The sequence below is a fragment of the Thalia democratica genome, chromosome 1 (genome assembly GCF_965202585.1).
Source record: "Thalia democratica chromosome 1, ktThaDemo2.hap1.1, whole genome shotgun sequence".
Taxonomy (NCBI): domain Eukaryota; kingdom Metazoa; phylum Chordata; class Thaliacea; order Salpida; family Salpidae; genus Thalia; species Thalia democratica.
In genome coordinates, this window is record NC_139165.1 from 115,737,971 (window position 1) to 115,758,951 (window position 20,981).

At 23.4% G+C, this 20,981-nt stretch overlaps 1 protein-coding gene across 1 annotated transcript; it reads left to right on the forward strand.

Moving 5' to 3' along the window:
* Positions 1-2,966: 2,966 nt before the first annotated feature.
* Positions 2,967-15,359, forward strand: LOC145842629 (uncharacterized). The gene is made up of 4 exons (XM_082950107.1): positions 2,967-3,072; positions 4,029-4,173; positions 4,315-5,041; positions 15,279-15,359. Exons 1-4 carry the CDS (start codon positions 2,967-2,969, stop codon positions 15,357-15,359), a joined length of 1,059 nt encoding a protein of 352 aa, XP_082806233.1.
* The last annotated feature ends 5,622 nt before the right edge of the window (positions 15,360-20,981 follow it).

Here is a 20,981-nt window from a genome sequence, read left to right on the forward strand (position 1 = left end):
TTAAATAGTTTAATACAAATACACTATTATTTTTAGATTTATTTAGAATAAATTAACAAAATTATTATCAAGTCATGTCAGGTGAAAGTATAATGGACCAGTTTGTTGTCAAAAGAATAAAAATTGAAGATAACCATGAAAAAATAACAAGTTTTGGTGCAACTTGTAGAAATTCAGTAGTTGATTGTTTTAAAAACAAATGCATGAAGTTTTTAACAAAACAATTAGATGATAAAAGTGTACGAGCTTACAATAATTATAAAAATACAGGTTAGATAGTTCAAACAATATTTTAACATTGATTATTTTGTAATAACTATAAAAAATAAATTGCATTATTTTTAATCTCATAGATTTAATGTTTTAGTCAAAGTTTTGTTCTGATAAACTTAAAATTCTAAAATAGCATAATACTACTTTTTAGATGTTATAAAAAAGTGTTAAAAATTTTGAGTACTTTTAAATACTTTATAATAAGAATTTAAAAAAATATAAGTGAAATTAAAGGTTTTAAGGGCACAAAGGGGCTAAGTAATATTTTTTATATTAGCATTAAATATTTATAAACAATTAAAGTTTTAACTTCATGTACTTTTTTTAAGACATTTTTTTACTTTAGAGATGTAGTTATTTTCTTTAAACGTTTCCTGCATACTCATATTGACTGCCATATTTTTACTGTCAAAATCAGAAATTAAAAAAATCAATGGAAAAGATTGTTTTTTTTTAACTTTGAAAGTTATTGAACTCAAGTTTTTAGGAAATGTTTCTAGAAATTAGTAAGTTCTGTTGTAAAGATTAATAAAAGTTAAGACAAAAAAAAAAAAAAACACAAACTTGAAAAACGTAATTAAAGAAAAATTCAATATTTTAACAACAATAGTGATAATAATATTTTTAAGATTATGTCAAAAAATTATTTTAATTTTTAAATAAAAACTATTTTTCCGCTACTTTAGCAATAATTTATCGAAGGATTTCATATCTCTAACCTTTTCTTCTCATTTATCAAAATTTAATTAAATTACAAACAAAAGTTATAGTTCTTTATAATAAGATTATTAAGTAAAAACAATTTTTTTTACTTGACATTTAATTGATAATATAAATATGTTAAAATAAAAAAATAAAATATAAAGTTGATATACTTTATTACAAAAATCTTCCAACTTATAACAGCACATAGAACTATTTATAGATAACTATTGTTTTTGTTTTCAATTGAAAGTATCATAAAAAAAATAATTTAGTAACCAACACATAGATAAATACAAAACTTAGCTTTTACAAGAAATAGCGCTAATTATAATTCCTAAACATTAAATTTTCCATAAGTTGCCAACATTTTATCTGATTTTAATTTTAAACACAACAATGTCAAACTTAAGTTTTGAAATTTATTCTAGTGGGTAAAATTTACATTCTTGTAGATTTTTCCTTTTACGTTTTTGATTTTACTTAAATTTTATAAACATTGTCTTGCTAGACATCTTATCAATGATCCGTTAGCACCATATCTCTAACTTAAAATGACTAATTGCTAAATATCTTTTTTTTAACTTATATTTTATTTATTAATGACAATTAGTAAATAGTTGTAATGCAATTAATAACAATATGTAAAATGAAACGTTATAATTTTACTGAAAATGCAGAACTCTAGTTTTAATAATGTATCAACAATTTCGATAAAATTAAACTTACTTGATACTAATATGTTATTATTTTTCTAGATGTACAAAATTTAAATAACACGAAATTATTTTAGCTTTAAGAATAAATAAGCTTTTGCAAAATGAAGATACAAACTTAATTATCAGCAAAATCATCGAAGAAAAAATTGTTGTTGAAAATGTTGTAATTTTGTATAGTCTAGCTAAATTTTTCAACTTAACTAAAGTAACTAAGTCATCTTTGAGTTTTGTAGAACGTTGTTTTCCAATGGTTGTTGAAACTCAAAACTATTCGCACTTGGAATTTATTTTCTTGCAATTTTACTTTCAAGTTGTGAATTAAATATTCACTCAGACGTTGAAATATTTGATGCAGTATTTACTTGGTTGAAACACAACAGTGAAGAACGCATTAGATATGCAAAACAGCTGTTATTAGAAGTTCGTTTTACAATGCTGTCAGAACATGCATTGAAATATATTTCAAATTGTTACTCAATGTTCAGTAAAAACCAGAAGTGCGCTAAAACACTAAAAGAAGTTGATATAAGCCGTCTAATAAACAATACAAGTATTTGTTTTACAAACAGATATTGTGGTCAAAAATTGTTTAACTTTTTAGTATGTGGTGGTTATAATGTTAAACGTAATATTGCAGTAAATTCGGTGAATAAAATTGATAGAAGTAATTTAAATAAAGTAAAAGTAATTTCTTCAATGCCAACTGAGAGAAGGAATTCAAAGGCAGTTTGTTTAAAAGGAGAAGTTTACTTTTTTTGTGGTCGTAATAAGCGCTGTACTGGTGAAATGTCTGTTGAAAAATATTCCCCTTATAATAATAAATGGAGCGTTGTAACTCAAATGTTTGATAAACGTCAGTACTATTGTGCTTGTCCATTTATAGATAGATTATATATTATTGGTGGTTATTGCTTTCAAAGCTTTGAAGTAACTAACTCATGTTTACAATTCGATACAAAAGAAAAATGTTGGAAAAAAATTGCTAAAATGAAACAATCAAGAGATTTAGCAGCTTGTGTTGTTTTTCAAGGAAATATTTTAGTTTCAGGAGGAATGGATAGTGATGATAATGAATTGAACTCAGTAGAATTATATGATGTATTTGCTGATAAATGATCAACAATGTCTAATATGATAAATCATCATTATCGTCATTGTATAGGAGTTGTAAAAGGTAAACTGTTTGTTATTGGTAATGAAAATAACAATTTTGAAGTTTTTGACAATGTTTGTAAGAAATTTGTAGCTCTAGAATCAACATACACTTTAAATATGAATAAAGCTATGTCGATTGGAACCAAAATTGTAATAATTCAAAATGACAGATCATCAGTAATTTGTTATGATGTTGATAAAGACGAATGGTGTGAAGAATTATGTGATGTTACAAAAAATTTACTTGTTTTTCTTCTGTGAAGGTGCCTAAGCTTTAAATTTATATTAAAATTAAATTTACGTTTTCAAACACCAAAATTTCTAGTGACTGAAGCGTACGTATTTACATTTGAAAATAAAATTGTAGTTTTAGATTAAATTGTAATTTTTATTAAAAAGATAAATAAATAAACAATATGTGGCTGTATAAGTCTTCAGCTTTAACAGATTTGTAATTTGCTTTTTGCATTATTTCAGTACTAAAACCTTTGGGTGAACATTATAGATAAGTAAAATCTATATAATTATTAGTTTTTAGTTCTAATTTATTTTTTTTTTAAAAAAGGTTAAAAGTATTTTGAATTTCAAAATTTTAGTTTTCATAACTTTTAGCTAAAATGATTTAACTATTAATATACTACATGCATTCACATGTATTTAACTTTTTTTATATTTTTACTTAATTAATAGTGCCTTATTTTTTAAAATGGCTCTACGAATTTAACCTGTATTTGTTAAATTATATGCATTATAAAATTATCTAACATTTTTTATGTTTTTTCTTGGATCTGTTCGGTATTAATTTAGAATTAAGAAGGTTTATTTACTATAAACTATGTTTTCATTTATGTTTAAACGTTTATGTTTTTTTTTAGTTTGTTTTTCTATCATTTACCAAAATTATATTGTCATGTATCTTAATTGATTTGTAGACTTGTTTACAAAAGTTTTTTAGTACAAAACTTAACCAGAAAATTAATTAAAAGTGTAAAAAATTAAGCTGTTTCAAACAGTTATAAGAAGTAAAAAAAATCTATAAATTTATTTTTATAACGAAAAGTTTATTTTTTTTTAACTTTTTTAACTTAAATGGTAATAATCACAGTTATGAAAAAGCACCTTGGTATAAAAAAGAAAAAAGTATATATAGTTACATCAATAAATATATTAAACCAATAGTGGATGAAAAAGTTTACTTCAGTCTAATTCCTAAAGGTAGTCAGCCAGGAAAAATGTATGGAATGGCCAAACATCATAAAACTGGCTGTCCACTTCGACCAGTCCTATCTGCTATAGACACACCTGAATATAGATTGTGCAAATGGTTAGAAATACAACTTAAACCTTTACTGAATAGTAAATGAATAACAAACTCAAATATTGAGTTTATGGATTCTTTAAAAACCATAAAGCCAAAAGAAGGTGATGTTTGTAGAACTTTTGACATAAAAAGTTTATATACAAGTGTTCCATTAGAAGAAACGATAAACATGGTAGCAGACGATGTATACTCAAAAGAAAATCTTTCAGTATTCATAAAATCAAAAATAACAAAAAAAGTATTCAAGAACATACTGAAAATTCGCTCACAGAGCATCTTCTGTTTTAATAATCAAGTATTTAAACAAGTAGATGGACTATCTATGGGATCGCCTTTGGCCCCCCTTTTGGCTAATTGGTTCGTTAGCAAATTAGAAACAGGTCTTCTAAATGAAATTCAACCTAAAATGTACACGAGATATGTGGACGACATTTTTACTATCTTTTCAAATGAAGAAATGGCAAATGAATTCAATCAAAAATTAAATACTCTACATCAAGATCTTGTTTTCACAATGGAAACATGTACATCAGGTAAACTTCCTTTTCTTGACATAAGTGTTAAGCTGGAAGAGAACAAATTTACTACCTCAATTTACAAGAAACCATCAAACACAGATGTTCTATTAAATTTTCACTCTTGTTCCCCGAAGTCATGGAAGAAAAACTTGGTTAGACAATTGTTCATCAGAAACAAAAGATTAGTGCCAGAAGAACTACAGAACATAGAAACAAACAGAATAAAGAATCTTCTTTTGAGAAACGGTTATCCGATTAACTTCATAAACAATGAAATAGAAAAACTTCAAAAATTAGAAGATAAGCAACAAATTCCTAAACAACAGTATCTAACAGTTCCTTATATAAAAAAGGTTTCAGAAAAATTCAGCAAAAATATAACAAAAAATTTGGAAACAATTGGAATCAACATCAAAGTAGCTTTCAGAACATCTAAAGTTGGAAACTATTTTTCACTGAAAGAAAAGATCAACAAACTCTACAGAAGTTGCATCGTTTATAAGTTTCAATGTCCAGGTGACCTGGATACCCAATATTTTGGAGAAACGGAGCGACAACTGTTCGTCAGAATTTAAGAACATACAAAACCTACAAATAGCGCAGTTTTTTCACATATAGAACAATGTAGAATCTGTCAGAATCATAATGATATTTTTAATTGTTTTGAGGTAATTAAATTTTGTAAAAATAGAAATATTTTACTTGCAGTAGAGGCTATTATGATTAAAAAACTTAAACCTAAACTTAATCAACATCTAGGTCCTGATAAAGGATCTAGAATTACAATTAACATTTTTAAATAGTCCATTTTTGTTCTAATTATCTATTTTAGTTTTTATGATTAATTTGATTAGTTTTATATTGATTGCTTCTTTAGTTTACTCTTATTGCGTTTGATTAATTAGTTTTTGTGAGTATTTATTTTGTTTTGACAAGGATATTAGTTAAATTTTGAAAGCATTGCTCAATAAACCTTTTAAATGAAAAAAGTTTTGTTATTAGCAATTAATTGGTACATAAAGTAATTTAGATAAGTTTTTACCACTTTTTAACATTGGTAACTTGTAAAATATTTTTTTTGTAATATATTGTAGTTAATTTAACAATAATTTGGTCCTACAATCTGGTCCCCAAAGAACCTTTTTGTTATTGAGTTGCACATCACGTATACATTTTAATGTCATGTTCAGGAGAATTACATACTTATTATTGAAATACTTATACATAATATAACTCAATTGTGTTGATACTGATTTTGTAGATTTTAGACAAAAAAATAAATTTTAAAACATTTAAAAAAAGCCAAATGTGTTTTAAAATTTTATCAAAAATTTTTTCGAGATTTTTAAAAGAACATTTTTTATTGGTTTAATTATACAATATGACATACTTATAAATATAAAAAACTGTCTTAAAAAGTATAACAACATTGAAAAGATCTTGTAAAGCTGCTTCAACTCTTTTTAGAGAGTAATTTAAATGAAGGAATTTATTTCTATATGATTAATAGATTTTTGGTGTATAATCAAAATATTATATCTTTAAATGAAAAAATTCTTTAAAATATCAGGTCTTTAAAATATCCCATATTACAGGTTTTTTATTTACCTAACTTGTCAAACTCCAAATTTTTTATGGACTCATTAACCTTTTTAACCCTGAAGAAATAAAAAAAGTCTTAACACTCAAAATAATAGTCAATAAATTGTTTTAAATAAGAAATCTGTTTATCAAGCTACACACCATTCTTCTCTGTAAACACTGCCTTGAGCTATTCCTATTTTCAAATTGATATTTATTACTAAAATTTGATATTAATAAACATGACTCTTAGTTAAACATGATGTAAAATTGTTTGCTTTTTAAGTCAAAACTTTTCAATAAATTGTGGCTTGATGGCTAGGGATACTAATGAAATATTTGTAAGCTTTCAAAATGTAAACCCAGTGTTCAAAACTTTTTTTTATTAGACAACATTTACATTAAATTAATGTTAAGAATTAGTAATAATAACAATACAATCAATTATTTTTTTAATAATACTTTCTTTCATTCTAAGTAATTTTCTGAAAATAAGCTTTTTTGATAAGCAACTGTTGTTATTAGAAATAACTAGAACTGTTGTTATTGCCAAAATACAAAAAGTGACAAAGTCACAAAACCAAATTATAAAATGAAAAAAAAATTAAGTAGCAGGTCCGCAAAGTTGCATGTAAATGGTTCCTTTGTATTACAACTGTATTAATTTTAAATAACTAAAATAATTATTCGATATTGCATTACTTTAATTTTTATGAAAAAGAGAAGTTTTGTACATCTTAGGTACACATAAAAATATATTTTTCCGATATAAAGGCATTTATACAATAAAAACATAAATTTTATAATTGTTGTTAAAACGGGTTATAATATTCATTCAAAAAGCAAGAGTTTTGTACATACTTAATTGTTTAATTTTATGTATATTTATTAAAAAAGTTGTGATTGTTTTAAGAAATTTTAAACTTTTCTTTTCGTTATAAAAATAAATTTAAAGATTTTTTTTACTTCTTATAACTATTTGAAAAAACTCTATCTTTTACACTTTTAATTAATTTTCTTGTTAGGTTTTGTACTTAAAAACTTTTGTAAACAATTCTACAAATCAATTAAGAACATAACAATATCATTTTGGTAGATGATAGAAAAACAAACTAAAAAAAAAAATATAAAGTATAAACTTAAAATAAAAACATTGTTTATAGTAAATAAACCTTTTTAATTCTAAATAAATACCGGAAAGATCCAAGAAAAAACATAACGAATGTTAGATAATTTTATAATGCATATAATTTAACAAATAAAGGTTAAATTCGTAGAGCCATTTTAAAAAATAAGGCACTATTAATTAAGTAAAAATATAAAAAAAGTTAAATACATGTGAATGCATGTAGTATATTAAAAGTTAAATCATTTTAGCTAAAAGTTATGAAAACTAAAATTTTGAAATTCAAAATGTTTTTAACCTTTTTTAAAAAATAAATAAATTAGAACTAAAAACTAATAATTATATAGATTTTACTTATCTATAATGTTCACCCAAAGGTTTTAGTACTGAAATAATGCAAAAAGCAAATTACAAATCTGTTAAAGCTGAAGACTTATACAGCCACATATTGTTTATTTATTTATCTTTTTAATAAAAATTACAATTTAATCTAAAACTACAATTTTATTTTCAAATGTAAATACGTACGCTTCAGTCACTAGAAATTTTGGTGTTTGAAAACGTAAATTTAATTTTAATATAAATTTAAAGCTTAGGCACCTTCACAGAAGAAAAACAAGTAAATTTTTTGTAACATCACATAATTCTTCACACCATTCGTCTTTATCAACATCATAACAAATTACTGATGATCTGTCATTTTGAATTATTACAATTTTGGTTCCAATCGACATAGCTTTATTCATATTTAAAGTGTATGTTGATTCTAGAGCTACAAATTTCTTACAAACATTGTCAAAAACTTCAAAATTGTTATTTTCATTACCAATAACAAACAGTTTACCTTTTACAACTCCTATACAATGACGATAATGATGATTTATCATATTAGACATTGTTGATCATTTATCAGCAAATACATCATATAATTCTACTGAGTTCAATTCATTATCATCACTATCCATTCCTCCTGAAACTAAAATATTTCCTTGAAAAACAACACAAGCTGCTAAATCTCTTGATTGTTTCATTTTAGCAATTTTTTTCCAACATTTTTCTTTTGTATCGAATTGTAAACATGAGTTAGTTACTTCAAAGCTTTGAAAGCAATAACCACCAATAATATATAATCTATCTATAAATGGACAAGCACAATAGTACTGACGTTTATCAAACATTTGAGTTACAACGCTCCATTTATTATTATAAGGGGAATATTTTTCAACAGACATTTCACCAGTACAGCGCTTATTACGACCACAAAAAAAGTAAACTTCTCCTTTTAAACAAACTGCCTTTGAATTCCTTCTCTCAGTTGGCATTGAAGAAATTACTTTTACTTTATTTAAATTACTTCTATCAATTTTATTCACCGAATTTACTGCAATATTACGTTTAACATTATAACCACCACATACTAAAAAGTTAAACAATTTTTGACCACAATATCTGTTTGTAAAACAAATACTTGTATTGTTTATTAGACGGCTTATATCAACTTCTTTTAGTGTTTTAGCGCACTTCTGGTTTTTACTGAACATTGAGTAACAATTTGAAATATATTTCAATGCATGTTCTGACAGCATTGTAAAACGAACTTCTAATAACAGCTGTTTTGCATATCTAATGCGTTCTTCACTGTTGTGTTTCAACCAAGTAAATACTGCATCAAATATTTCAACGTCTGAGTGAATATTTAATTCACAACTTGAAAGTAAAATTGCAAGAAAATAAATTCCAAGTGCGAATAGTTTTGAGTTTCAACAACCATTGGAAAACAACGTTCTACAAAACTCAAAGATGACTTAGTTACTTTAGTTAAGTTGAAAAATTTAGCTAGACTATACAAAATTACAACATTTTCAACAACAATTTTTTCTTCGATGATTTTGCTGATAATTAAGTTTGTATCTTCATTTTGCAAAAGCTTATTTATTCTTAAAGCTAAAATAATTTCGTGTTATTTAAATTTTGTACATCTAGAAAAATAATAACATATTAGTATCAAGTAAGTTTAATTTTATCGAAATTGTTGATACATTATTAAAACTAGAGTTCTGCATTTTCAGTAAAATTTTAACGTTTCATTTTACATATTGTTATTAATTGCATTACAACTATTTACTAATTGTCATTAATAAGTAAAATATAAGTTAAATAAAAGATATTTAGCAATTAGTCATTTTAAGTTAGAGATATGGTGCTAACGGATCATTGATAAGATGTCTAGCAAGACAATGTTTATAAAATTTAAGTAAAATCAAAAACGTAAAAGGAAAAATCTACAAGAATGTAAATTTTACCCACTAGAATAAATTTCAAAACTTAAGTTTGACATTGTTGTGTTTAAAATTAAAATCAGATAAAATGTTGGCAACTTATGGAAAATTTAATGTTTAGGAATTATAATTAGCGCTATTTCTTGTAAAAGCTAAGTTTTGTATTTATCTATGTGTTGGTTACTAAATTATTTTTTTTATGATACTTTCAATTGAAAACAAAAACAATAGTTATCTATAAATAGTTCTATGTGCTGTTATAAGTTGGAAGATTTTTGTAATAAAGTATATCAACTTTATATTTTATTTTTTTATTTTAACATATTTATATTATCAATTAAATGTCAAGTAAAAAAAAATTGTTTTTACTTAATAATCTTATTATAAAGAACTATAACTTTTGTTTGTAATTTAATTAAATTTTGATAAATGAGAAGAAAAGGTTAGAGATATGAAATCCTTCGATAAATTATTGCTAAAGTAGCGGAAAAATAGTTTTTATTTAAAAATTAAAATAATTTTTTGACATAATCTTAAAAATATTATTATCACTATTGTTGTTAAAATATTGAATTTTTCTTTAATTACGTTTTTCAAGTTTGTGTTTTTTTTTTTTTTTGTCTTAACTTTTATTAATCTTTACAACAGAACTTACTAATTTCTAGAAACATTTCCTAAAAACTTGAGTTCAATAACTTTCAAAGTTAAAAAAAAACAATCTTTTCCATTGATTTTTTTAATTTCTGATTTTGACAGTAAAAATATGGCAGTCAATATGAGTATGCAGGAAACGTTTAAAGAAAATAACTACATCTCTAAAGTAAAAAAATGTCTTAAAAAAAGTACATGAAGTTAAAACTTTAATTGTTTATAAATATTTAATGCTAATATAAAAAATATTACTTAGCCCCTTTGTGCCCTTAAAACCTTTAATTTCACTTATATTTTTTTAAATTCTTATTATAAAGTATTTAAAAGTACTCAAAATTTTTAACACTTTTTTATAACATCTAAAAAGTAGTATTATGCTATTTTAGAATTTTAAGTTTATCAGAACAAAACTTTGACTAAAACATTAAATCTATGAGATTAAAAATAATGCAATTTATTTTTTATAGTTATTACAAAATAATCAATGTTAAAATATTGTTTGAACTATCTAACCTGTATTTTTATAATTATTGTAAGCTCGTACACTTTTATCATCTAATTGTTTTGTTAAAAACTTCATGCATTTGTTTTTAAAACAATCAACTACTGAATTTCTACAAGTTGCACCAAAACTTGTTATTTTTTCATGGTTATCTTCAATTTTTATTCTTTTGACAACAAACTGGTCCATTATACTTTCACCTGACATGACTTGATAATAATTTTGTTAATTTATTCTAAATAAATCTAAAAATAATAGTGTATTTGTATTAAACTATTTAAATACTAGTTTGTTTTATAATTTAGAAAATAACTTGTTACTAGTACATTATAGTGGAAATAAGTTCAAAGAATAAATAAATTTTTAGATTGAAATAATGTTTATCATTTTGAAATGGATTTAAATACTAATTCAAACACAAAAAATAAAAGAATTTATTTAACTACACTAAAATATTTATAATAGTCTATAAATTGAGCTTAATATAAACTTTCATTTGCGTATTACTAAAATAGTGGACACCATTGTAAAAATAATATTTTTTTAAATGAAAAAGACCAACATTTTTGAAGGTGTTATGACAGGGAGTCTTGTATAGTAGGGACCTGGACCTGGACATTAAACTGTTTTGGTGAATGACTTGAACACCTAAAGGTTTTTTGTACACCAGGTCTATGGACCAAACTTTTTATAATATTTATAACGACAGTAATAACATATTTTTGAAGGTTTAACTAAAAAATCCTATAATCTACTTAAAAAGTATGTTTATTCTTATTAATAATTAAAAGCTATTTATCGTTTTGTATTTTAGCATGTTAATTTTAACAAAATAACCAACATACTTAAATTACTTTTCATTAATAATTAAACAAATGATTCAAACTGAGTAGCTTAAGTGTGGGTTAAACCCTCTGTATATTTGTTAGGGTAAATTTAGCACTAAATTTTTAACAATAAGTAAAAAAATCAAGTACTTTTAGTTTGTTTCAATTAAATAAAGTATTTTTTCTATAGTATTAATCACCTAAATCTTATATCTAAAATAACTGGCCTAACATTAAAACTGTATCAAGTTCCTTATAGAAATACAAAACTGGTCTCAGTAACCCTGATATTTCGGTTATTTTAAATACATTCTGATTTTTCCTAAATTTGTTACAACCTGTTAAAGCTATTCCCATTTTTTATTATAAAAACAATGTATTTTGAGTCAGCCCATTTTATGAAAAAAATATATCTTGAGTTAATTAAAGTGTGTGACAACCCTGTTATTAAATCTTATATATTTTCTTTTATAATATCCGGAATCCGGATATATAACCTAGTTTTTTATTTTTGTTACTGTTTAAAATGATACATTTTACTTATTAAATAAAATATGCAAAGCCTAGTAAATACCAATAAATATAGTTTACTTAAATATCATATTAACTAAGACACAAGATTAAAACAAAAATGTTTATGAAAATATTTTAGTCAACACATTGCATCAAAAACTTCTTTCACATAATTTGAATCTAATACATTACAGGTTAAATTAAAATTACAGCTAGATAAATTTAAATATGTTCTTAGGCTTATTTACTGTCTTTGATAAGATAATATAAAATGATAAAATGATACATACAAACATATCAAGCTTTTTTTGGTTTTGCTAAGCAAAATTATGCTATGATGTCTATTACTAAATTGTTAACTAATGTAGTACAACATAGATAAATCACAAAAAAAAGACTAAAGAAGAATTTAAGGTTTTTGCTTTATAAAAATAAAAGTGAAAAAAACACTTCACTTTTTTTTTTATATATGACATAAAAAAAATACTTTAAACTTTGACATCTTTGAACTTTTAGTCATTAAACATCACTTTATGTCATGCTTTACAAAATTTGAATAAAAAGTATTTTAAAAACCAATAAAAAATTTTATTAGTTATATTTTTTTTTCTAATTTTAAGGACTTAGTTGGTAGGGATTAACTGTTTTTTTAGATGTAAGTTCTACATCAACAACTTAGCTTTAGTTTATTTTTAAAATTAAAAACTTTATAAAGTAAAATTGAAAACTATTTGGCCGATTAAATTTACATAAGGATGTTTTTATTAATCTCGTATATCTTTTCTACTAAGAATTATAACTAGATTTAATTCCAAAAATGGTAGCATTTTCTTTAAAAACTTAAAAATAATTAAAATTAGATAATTGCTTATATTTATAAATTATTTAAATTAATCAAATTATATTGTAGACCAAAAAACAAAAAGCGGCAATAGTGACTGAAACTTAGATTGTGTTAAAAATTTTAACAATGTATCATTTTGTGAATAAAAGAAAATACAGGCTGACTAACAGCAAATAAGCCTTAGTATTCCTGTCTTAAATAAATTTGAAAAATATAAAATGATAAAATTTGTCAAAACTGTTAGTAATCTTAAAAAACTTAAAGAAACAAAACAATAAGAGTGATAAGTAAGAGTAATATTTTTAAACTAATTTTAAAATTAAAAAAAAGTTCAATTAGCTTTCTTATGCTTTATGGCAATAAAGAAAACCAGTAAAAAGCAACAGTTATTTTTACCACTTTAAAAATAATCAAATTTTTCATATATAATAAACAAAAGTTATGGATTTAATAAGTGTTTTGGATAGAACTTCTTTAAAACTTTTTTGATTAAATGCAAATTTTTTTTTTAATTTTTTAATCTGTTTAATTTATTCAAGAACTTTTTGTAAAAACTTAAAACCTTTAGAATAAAACTTAAAAAAAGGGTATAGAATATATTTAAACATTTACAAAAACAATATCCTTCTAAATACATCTAAATTGTTTTTCTACATAGCTAACCCTAACTCTTGAAATACTAGATTGTTTCACAGATATTTAAAAGCAAAGTAATTTTTTTGTAATTCAAAATTATTACTTAGTTTTTGCAGGTTCATTATAAACCTTTCATATAGGAACTTAAATAAGTTAAAAAAAAAACTTTATCTTCCCTACGGCTTTAACTGGGATATATAGTTTTAGTTGAATTTCACCCCAACAACTGATGACTATTTAAATTGGAAATTATTTTTATGATTTATTTTGAATGCACAGATCATGGTTTTGATATTAAGTTGTACACTGATGAAACAAACTGTAATAAATCGTAATTTTAGTTCATACTTTTATACCAGGGTAGCAACTTGTTGAAGAAAAAATCAGGATATTTTAAAAAAGATTTTTTTTTGAGCCAATTGATTTAATTTAATTTATTTTTAATAATAAAATGTTACTCATAATTAACTTTAAATAAGTTTTAAAATAGTTTTAATTTTAAAATTTAATTTTAACTATCATTCATATATAGCCTATTCTTAGCTAACAATATTTTAAAATTGTACAAACAAAACTTGTTAAAATTTAGGCTTTTCCATGTTTTTAACATTCCAAATTTTTTAAAGTTTTTTTCAGAAGTTTCAAATTCTAGTTACAGTTTTAGCTTGAGTTTTCAGATTTAGAGATTTCAATACTTTTGGTTAATTGACAGTTTATAATAATTATATGACTGTTGTTTCTATTGTTTTTTACCAATAATTAAAACATCGTGGATTGATTTTGAATTGAAGTTTAAGAGCATTAGTGTCAGAACATTTTTTTTTGAGATCAAGATCACATGCAACCATAATAAATTTGAAAACAACTAATTACAGCTGTTCCATCGCTATAGTAACTAGAAAGCTAAAATAACAAAATATAGCTAACTTACTTTTCTTATATTTTAGATTGGATAAAATTTCATTAACTTGTATTAACTTATTATAAACTTATAATAATGTTAAATTACATAATTTTTGTTTACAATGTACAAAAACAAAGTTACAAAGTTAAAATCAAAAAATAAGTTCTTATTAAATTATTTTTAGCTTAAAGTTTAAAAAAAAAAAGAAAAATTTTTAAATACAAATAATTTTCTTTTGTAACTTAATCTTTCATTCAATATATTATTATTAATACAATATCATTAATATCATTTAATAACTTTTTTTTTGTATAATTTTTATAAACTTAAACACATAAGTTCTTTAAAGTACATTATACTTGAATGTTTTAATGTCTTTATTAATCAATAAAAGTTAAAAACAAAATAAAGAAATACATTAATTTCTTATTTAGAGTATACAAAAATAAGTTTAGTTTTGTGAATACTTTGTCCACAAATTAGAGTTGTAAATTATAGGCTGAATTGGTATAAAGACAGAACTATATGGTATTAATTTGTTGCTATTAAACAAATTAAAAGTTTAAATAATTAATCTTAAAATATTTTTGCTTAAATTACTTCTGATATCTTAAGAATGAGAAAACCTATCTTAAGATTTAAAATTAACTGTTATAACTATTTTTAAATGTTAATTTTGATTTGAGACTAAAAAGTCCAACTGTCGGGGATTTATTGATATATTTAGTTTGCCAAGCTTGCTACTGATCACATGATCGGATTGCTTGCTTGTGATTTGGAGCTTCGTAATTTTCCATTTGTGTTTTGAATTTTATTAATTAAGCTTAAATTTAATTATACAACAAAATAATTACTAGTATTTTAAAAGTATTTAAACTAATAGAATTAAATTGTAGACCAATCAAAATGAAATAGTAGCACCATTGATTTAGATTGTATAAATAAAATTAGCAAGGTGTCGTTTTTTGAATATAAGAAAATACAGCTTAAATTAAAGCCAGTTAGTCTGATTCACCCTGTCTTAATAAAAATTTTGAAATATATTAATAAGCTGAAACTTGACAAAAACTACTCTCAATCAAGCTTTAAAAATTGAAGGTTCCTGAATAGTAACAGTGATACATAAGAATTTTTAAACTAAGTTAGAACTTACAAAAAGGATCAGCTAGCCTGAGTTTTGCTGTATGGCAACAAAGCAACCCTGTAACTAGCACAGTTGTTTTTTACCAAAAAAAAAAAAACATATAATAAAGAGTATATAAAGTTTTTGATTCGATAAGTGTTTAAGAATAGAGCTGATTTAAAAAAAATATTGTTTTAGTCTTTAAAGGCTTTTTCAGTTATTTCAAATTTTATACTTCATTCAGAAACTTTCTGTAAAAATTTTAAACCTTCTCAATAAAAATAAAGGATATATATAAGCATATTAAAAAAATTTTTAAAAACATCATCCAACCATACATATCTATATTTTTACAAAACTTACCATATCCCATGCAAGATAAGATAGTTTCACCAAATTTTTAAAGTTTTTTTTGTATTTTTTTTTTGTACCACCAAATTTTGTATTTTATAAAATGTTATTTGGATTTTGCAAGCTCATTATTAAGATGTTATAAAAAGTGTTAAGTTAGTTTATTTTGAAACATTTATCTTTGTAATGGCTTTAACTGGAAATGAGGAGTCTTTTTTTGAATGTCCACTTGAATAACTTAAGACTTCTTGAATGTTATGATACTTAAATGATCTACTTTGAATATGTGTTTAAAACACGATAACTGTAAGGTTTTTAGTAGACCAGCTCCTTAGATCAAATTTTTAGAGAATTTTTATCACTAAAATATCAATATAATAAATATATCTTAGTTTTAGAATTAAGTTGTGTATTTATGACAAAGACTGTGACTAACATAATTTTTACTTTCTTTTTTATACCTGAGTGACAATTTATTTTAAAAATATTTTTCCAGGTTTTTAGAAATATAACTTTTTGTTCTCTTTTTAATAAAAAAATTTAACGTAAGGAACAAGCATTTTTAAATTTACATAATTATTAAAATTATACTCTAAATTTGAGTGAATTTAAATTTTAAAATTATAAATTTACTTAAGATTTTTTTTTAATTTTTATTCATATAATGACTTTTTCGTTGCTAAGTATAGTTAAAGTTATAAAAAAAATATGCAAGTTTTCCGGATTTTACATAATTTTAATAGTCAAAGTTAGAAAAACTACTAGATCTCTTTTTTTAGTTAGAATTTTGTATACTATAGTTTTAAAGTTAAACAGTTTATATCTTAGAAACTAGTTTAAGTTTTGCTTTGATTTATTTTACCAATAATTGAGTACCATGGATAAAATTTAATTAAACTCTAATTTTTAAGGTCAAAACATATTGATTCATAGGTCAGGATCACATGATTGAATTATTAAATGTATTTTTTTCTTGCTTAGGATTTTGAGCTTAATAATTTTCCCTTTGTGTTTTTAAGTGTTAAAATTTTATCTTATGAGTATTAGCTAAACAACATGTCACCAAGAGATTTTTTCTCGTAAAAGATGATAGAATTTACTTTTGATTACTAAAAATTTAATTAAAAAGGTAGAATTAAACATGAATAAACCTCCTTAAAATATTCATCAGGGAGGCCATTGACTTTTTAAAATACTCGTTTTTGGTTTCTAGTTTAAAATTAAAAACTGTGTGAAGTAGTGGCCAATTAAAATAAAATACTGTACAGCTACTTTGAATGAGTTTTGTTATAATTGATAAAGACAAAAAGTTTTGTTATATATCATAGTTTTTTGTGTGAACTCAAAATTTAAATACTTAACATGTAAAAATTGTTTAAAACTAAAGATTTTTTAATGTTTTTTGTTCAATATCCCAGATTTTTAAAAATTTATTCCAAAAATTTCTCAAATTATAGGTTTTTTAGTCAATTCCAGGTTTTGTTTTAGGTTTTTCATGTTTTTGTTGACACCCTGACTTAACCTTGTAGACTGAAAATTGAAACTGATGTTTTTCAAACATTTTAAAATGAAAATATTACATTTCAAACATATTACATTTCTTTATTATCAAAAATTTCCAAAGTATTTAACTTTCAGTAGTTTAACTTAATTGCATAGTTATTGTTTCTATAAAAAACATCAGTCTCATAGTTTACTCATTGTAACAGTGTTTTATTACTATGCAAGTTAGCTTAAAACACTCAAAGTAAATGAACTTCATATAAATAAATGAATAAAAAGTCTTTTTTGTTGTAAATAATTATTAATACAAACAGGAATTCTACTGCTTTAGTCAAAAAACTGTACTGAGTGAGCGTTTGTTTGCTTGAGTTACCCTGAATTTTTTGAAATCCTAAGAAAAACTAAAAACTTTTAAAATTCACTTAAAATCAACTTCTTCAATAAAGTAGGGTATAAAACAAAAAAATATTTCAATTAATTCAACTTAATTTCATTTAAAGTCTAAAAAATAGCCTAGGATTTCCAAAATCTTAATACAATTCTCAATTTTCTAAATAAATCATAACTATCTAGAACAGCTTGACTTTAAAATAAAATTTAAATTATCCTTTTTCATCCTGATATTTGTAAAAATTTAAAAGTAGTTTGAGTAATACAAATTATTCTGAGTGTGTGGCAACCCTGTAAAATATTTTTTGACATTAATACTTAGTGATATTTTTGTACCACTAGCAACTTATATACTAGTTTTGTTTTACAGCAATTTGTGTGGCCTTGTGTTAAATGGGTCCTAATTAGGGCTTTGAAAAGTCTCTAAAGTGCACAATATTTCACGATTCAATCAAACTGATTGACACATACACAAAGAAAAACAACCTATTACAGTAGTTTATGCCAGAATTCAAGAAATAAAAGTTTTAAAGAGGTCTTATTCAATTCAAAAAAAAGTTATACTATTTTCTTTATTCAAAAGTAACATGCTCTACTAAATTGTGGCAATTCGTTTAACATTTATGATTACAAAAATTCAATATTGATAAAAAACTTGGAATTTTTAAAACTAATACAAACATGATAAAGTTAAAATTTTATATTATCTCTTTTATCCAAACTTCTTATTTTGGGAGCTTTTTAAATGAAAAAAAAACTTTATAAACAAATACAAGAGAGTAGCAAACTTCTAGTAAAAACTTATTTATTTATTAATACTACTCAAAATAACTAATACAGTTTTTTTAGTAAACAATATGTAATTTCTTATTTTTTTACTACTTTTTGATTTTACATTACTACTTCTGTATGAGCTGTGGCTATTGAACTAAAATGGCTTTTTTTCTTTTTTTTTTTAACAGTGAGTTGTTGAAACAACAAACTTAAGTCAATTAAAATCGTTATGTTTATTAAACTTAAATTTATTACCTAAACAAAAAAAATAGATCTTTAAAAACATATTAAAAAAAATATGGTAAAATAAAAGAAAATTTCAAATATAATTTACAACACTATGTCCAACAAATAACACACAGTTGATTTCAAAACGTTTCAATACTGTGGTATCTTCACACAAAAAAACATTAAAATTTTCCATTAAACATCTCGATTCTTTTGACCATTTATATTTGTTTACATCGGAACAAGTTACTGAAAATCTGTTATTTTAAAAAGGGTCCGATTGTAATGTTAATGTGTTTACTATCATATTTGCTGAGTCAGCAAAGTTTTCTAATTTCTCGTTATTTTATTCCGTATCTATTTTGCCACCATACCAAAGTATGTCACTGATTAACCTAAGATTAAAACTATAAAATAAAGATAAAAAGAAATAAATAAAATGATTTATTTTTATATTAATTATAAATTTATCTTGCTGCCTCAGCAAATATTGGGAACACCACCAAGTTTCAACAAGACACTTGAAAATATTACGTTTCTGTTTTCCATTAAAATAACTCAAATAAAAATTAGTGGGCTGTGGTTTAAGAGCAACTGATTTTTTGTTAAATTGACAAAAACTTCAGAACCGTTTGTTTTAACACCAGTATCAAATAATTAATCTTTTACAACAATTAAATCATGGTTAGTATCACATTTTATCATATCATGGATTGATGACAATTTATCAGTAAAAACATTATATAATTATGCTGTATTTAGTTGATCTTCATTATTATTACTACCACCTGAACTTTAAATATTTCTTTGAAAACTACACAAGCTGCATTAATTCTTGCAATGCTCATTCAAGTTGTTTCTTTGAAATTATTACATTTTATATTAATCTCTAGACAGTAGTTAGTTGTTGAGTTGACATCATCTGCATCATAAAAATAAAACCCTCCAAAAATTTTTACTTTATCTAAAATTGTACAATAGCAAACACTTTAACTGTTATAAAATTGCTTTTATATTCCAAGTAATATTGAAACATGAACATTTTTAACAATCTTTATCGAATTATTTATAATATCATTAACACCTAATAAAAAAAACTTTTTTTATGTAAATAAACTACTTTTAAACGCATTTGCTTTATAAACATTGAGTTAAATTTTTTGTACCCAAAATTTTCATTATTTTTGCAAGATTACATACATTGAATGCAACATACTAAGAGGTTGTTTTGAATACAATAACTACTTTTACTGGTTTGAAACAACTTTTGCTTGCTATAAAAGTGTTTTTTTAATATCTCAATACACTCTCTTTTGCTACTGTTGATTAATATTGATTTGTAATTAGTTAATTAATAATGACTGAACGATTAATATTTATTTAAAATACAAGATTCTTAGATTACAAGAAAATATAAGATTTTTAAAATTTATTCTGTTTATTGCATTTTTACTTATATTATACAACGTACCAATTTAAATTTCAATGTGTTATTCTAAAAAATACTAGCATTCAACGTCAAAAGACGAAATAAACATATTATTTTCTTCCGTATCCTTTTTTTTCAATAAATGTAAAGAAATTTCCGATCAATATGCTGAAAAGTCTTGTAATGTGGTTCAAGACTCAAGTTTTCAAACTTTGCCAATTTATGCGCTGAGTTTACAAAATAAAGTTAAGTGGAATGTTTTCTTAATGAGTTTTCATAACCTATACAAAATTCTGTAAATGACCAAACCTGTTTAATTTATTTAATTTTGTTTCATTTTCGAATAAAAACTGTTTCAGGAACTTAACTTTGTTGTTCTAAACTTTATCAACACTATCACAATACAGTATAATTGCATAATGTATTAACTGATAAATTGTAATCAATCCCTGATATGATAAAATGTAATAGTAACCACAATTTAATTGTTGTGAAAGACAAATTATTTTATACTTGTGTTAAAATAAACGGTTCTAAAGTTTTTTTTTAGTTTTACACAAACTAATTGCTTCTAAACTACAACCCCCCTATTTTATTTAAAGTTCAGCTTTTTCTACGAAAATTGAAACGTA

Excerpts from the sequence above, each read along its gene's own strand:
- LOC145842629 (XM_082950107.1), top strand. The coding sequence starts at position 2,967 with ATGAATAAAGCTATGTCGATTGGAACCAAAATTGTAATAATTCAAAAT. Across the intron at positions 4,174-4,314 it reads GAATATAGATTGTGCAAATG|TGTTCCATTAGAAGAAACGA; the intron begins GTTAGAAATACA and ends TTTATATACAAG. Across the intron at positions 5,042-15,278 it reads CAGTTCCTTATATAAAAAAG|TTTGCCAAGCTTGCTACTGA; the intron begins GTTTCAGAAAAA and ends TGATATATTTAG.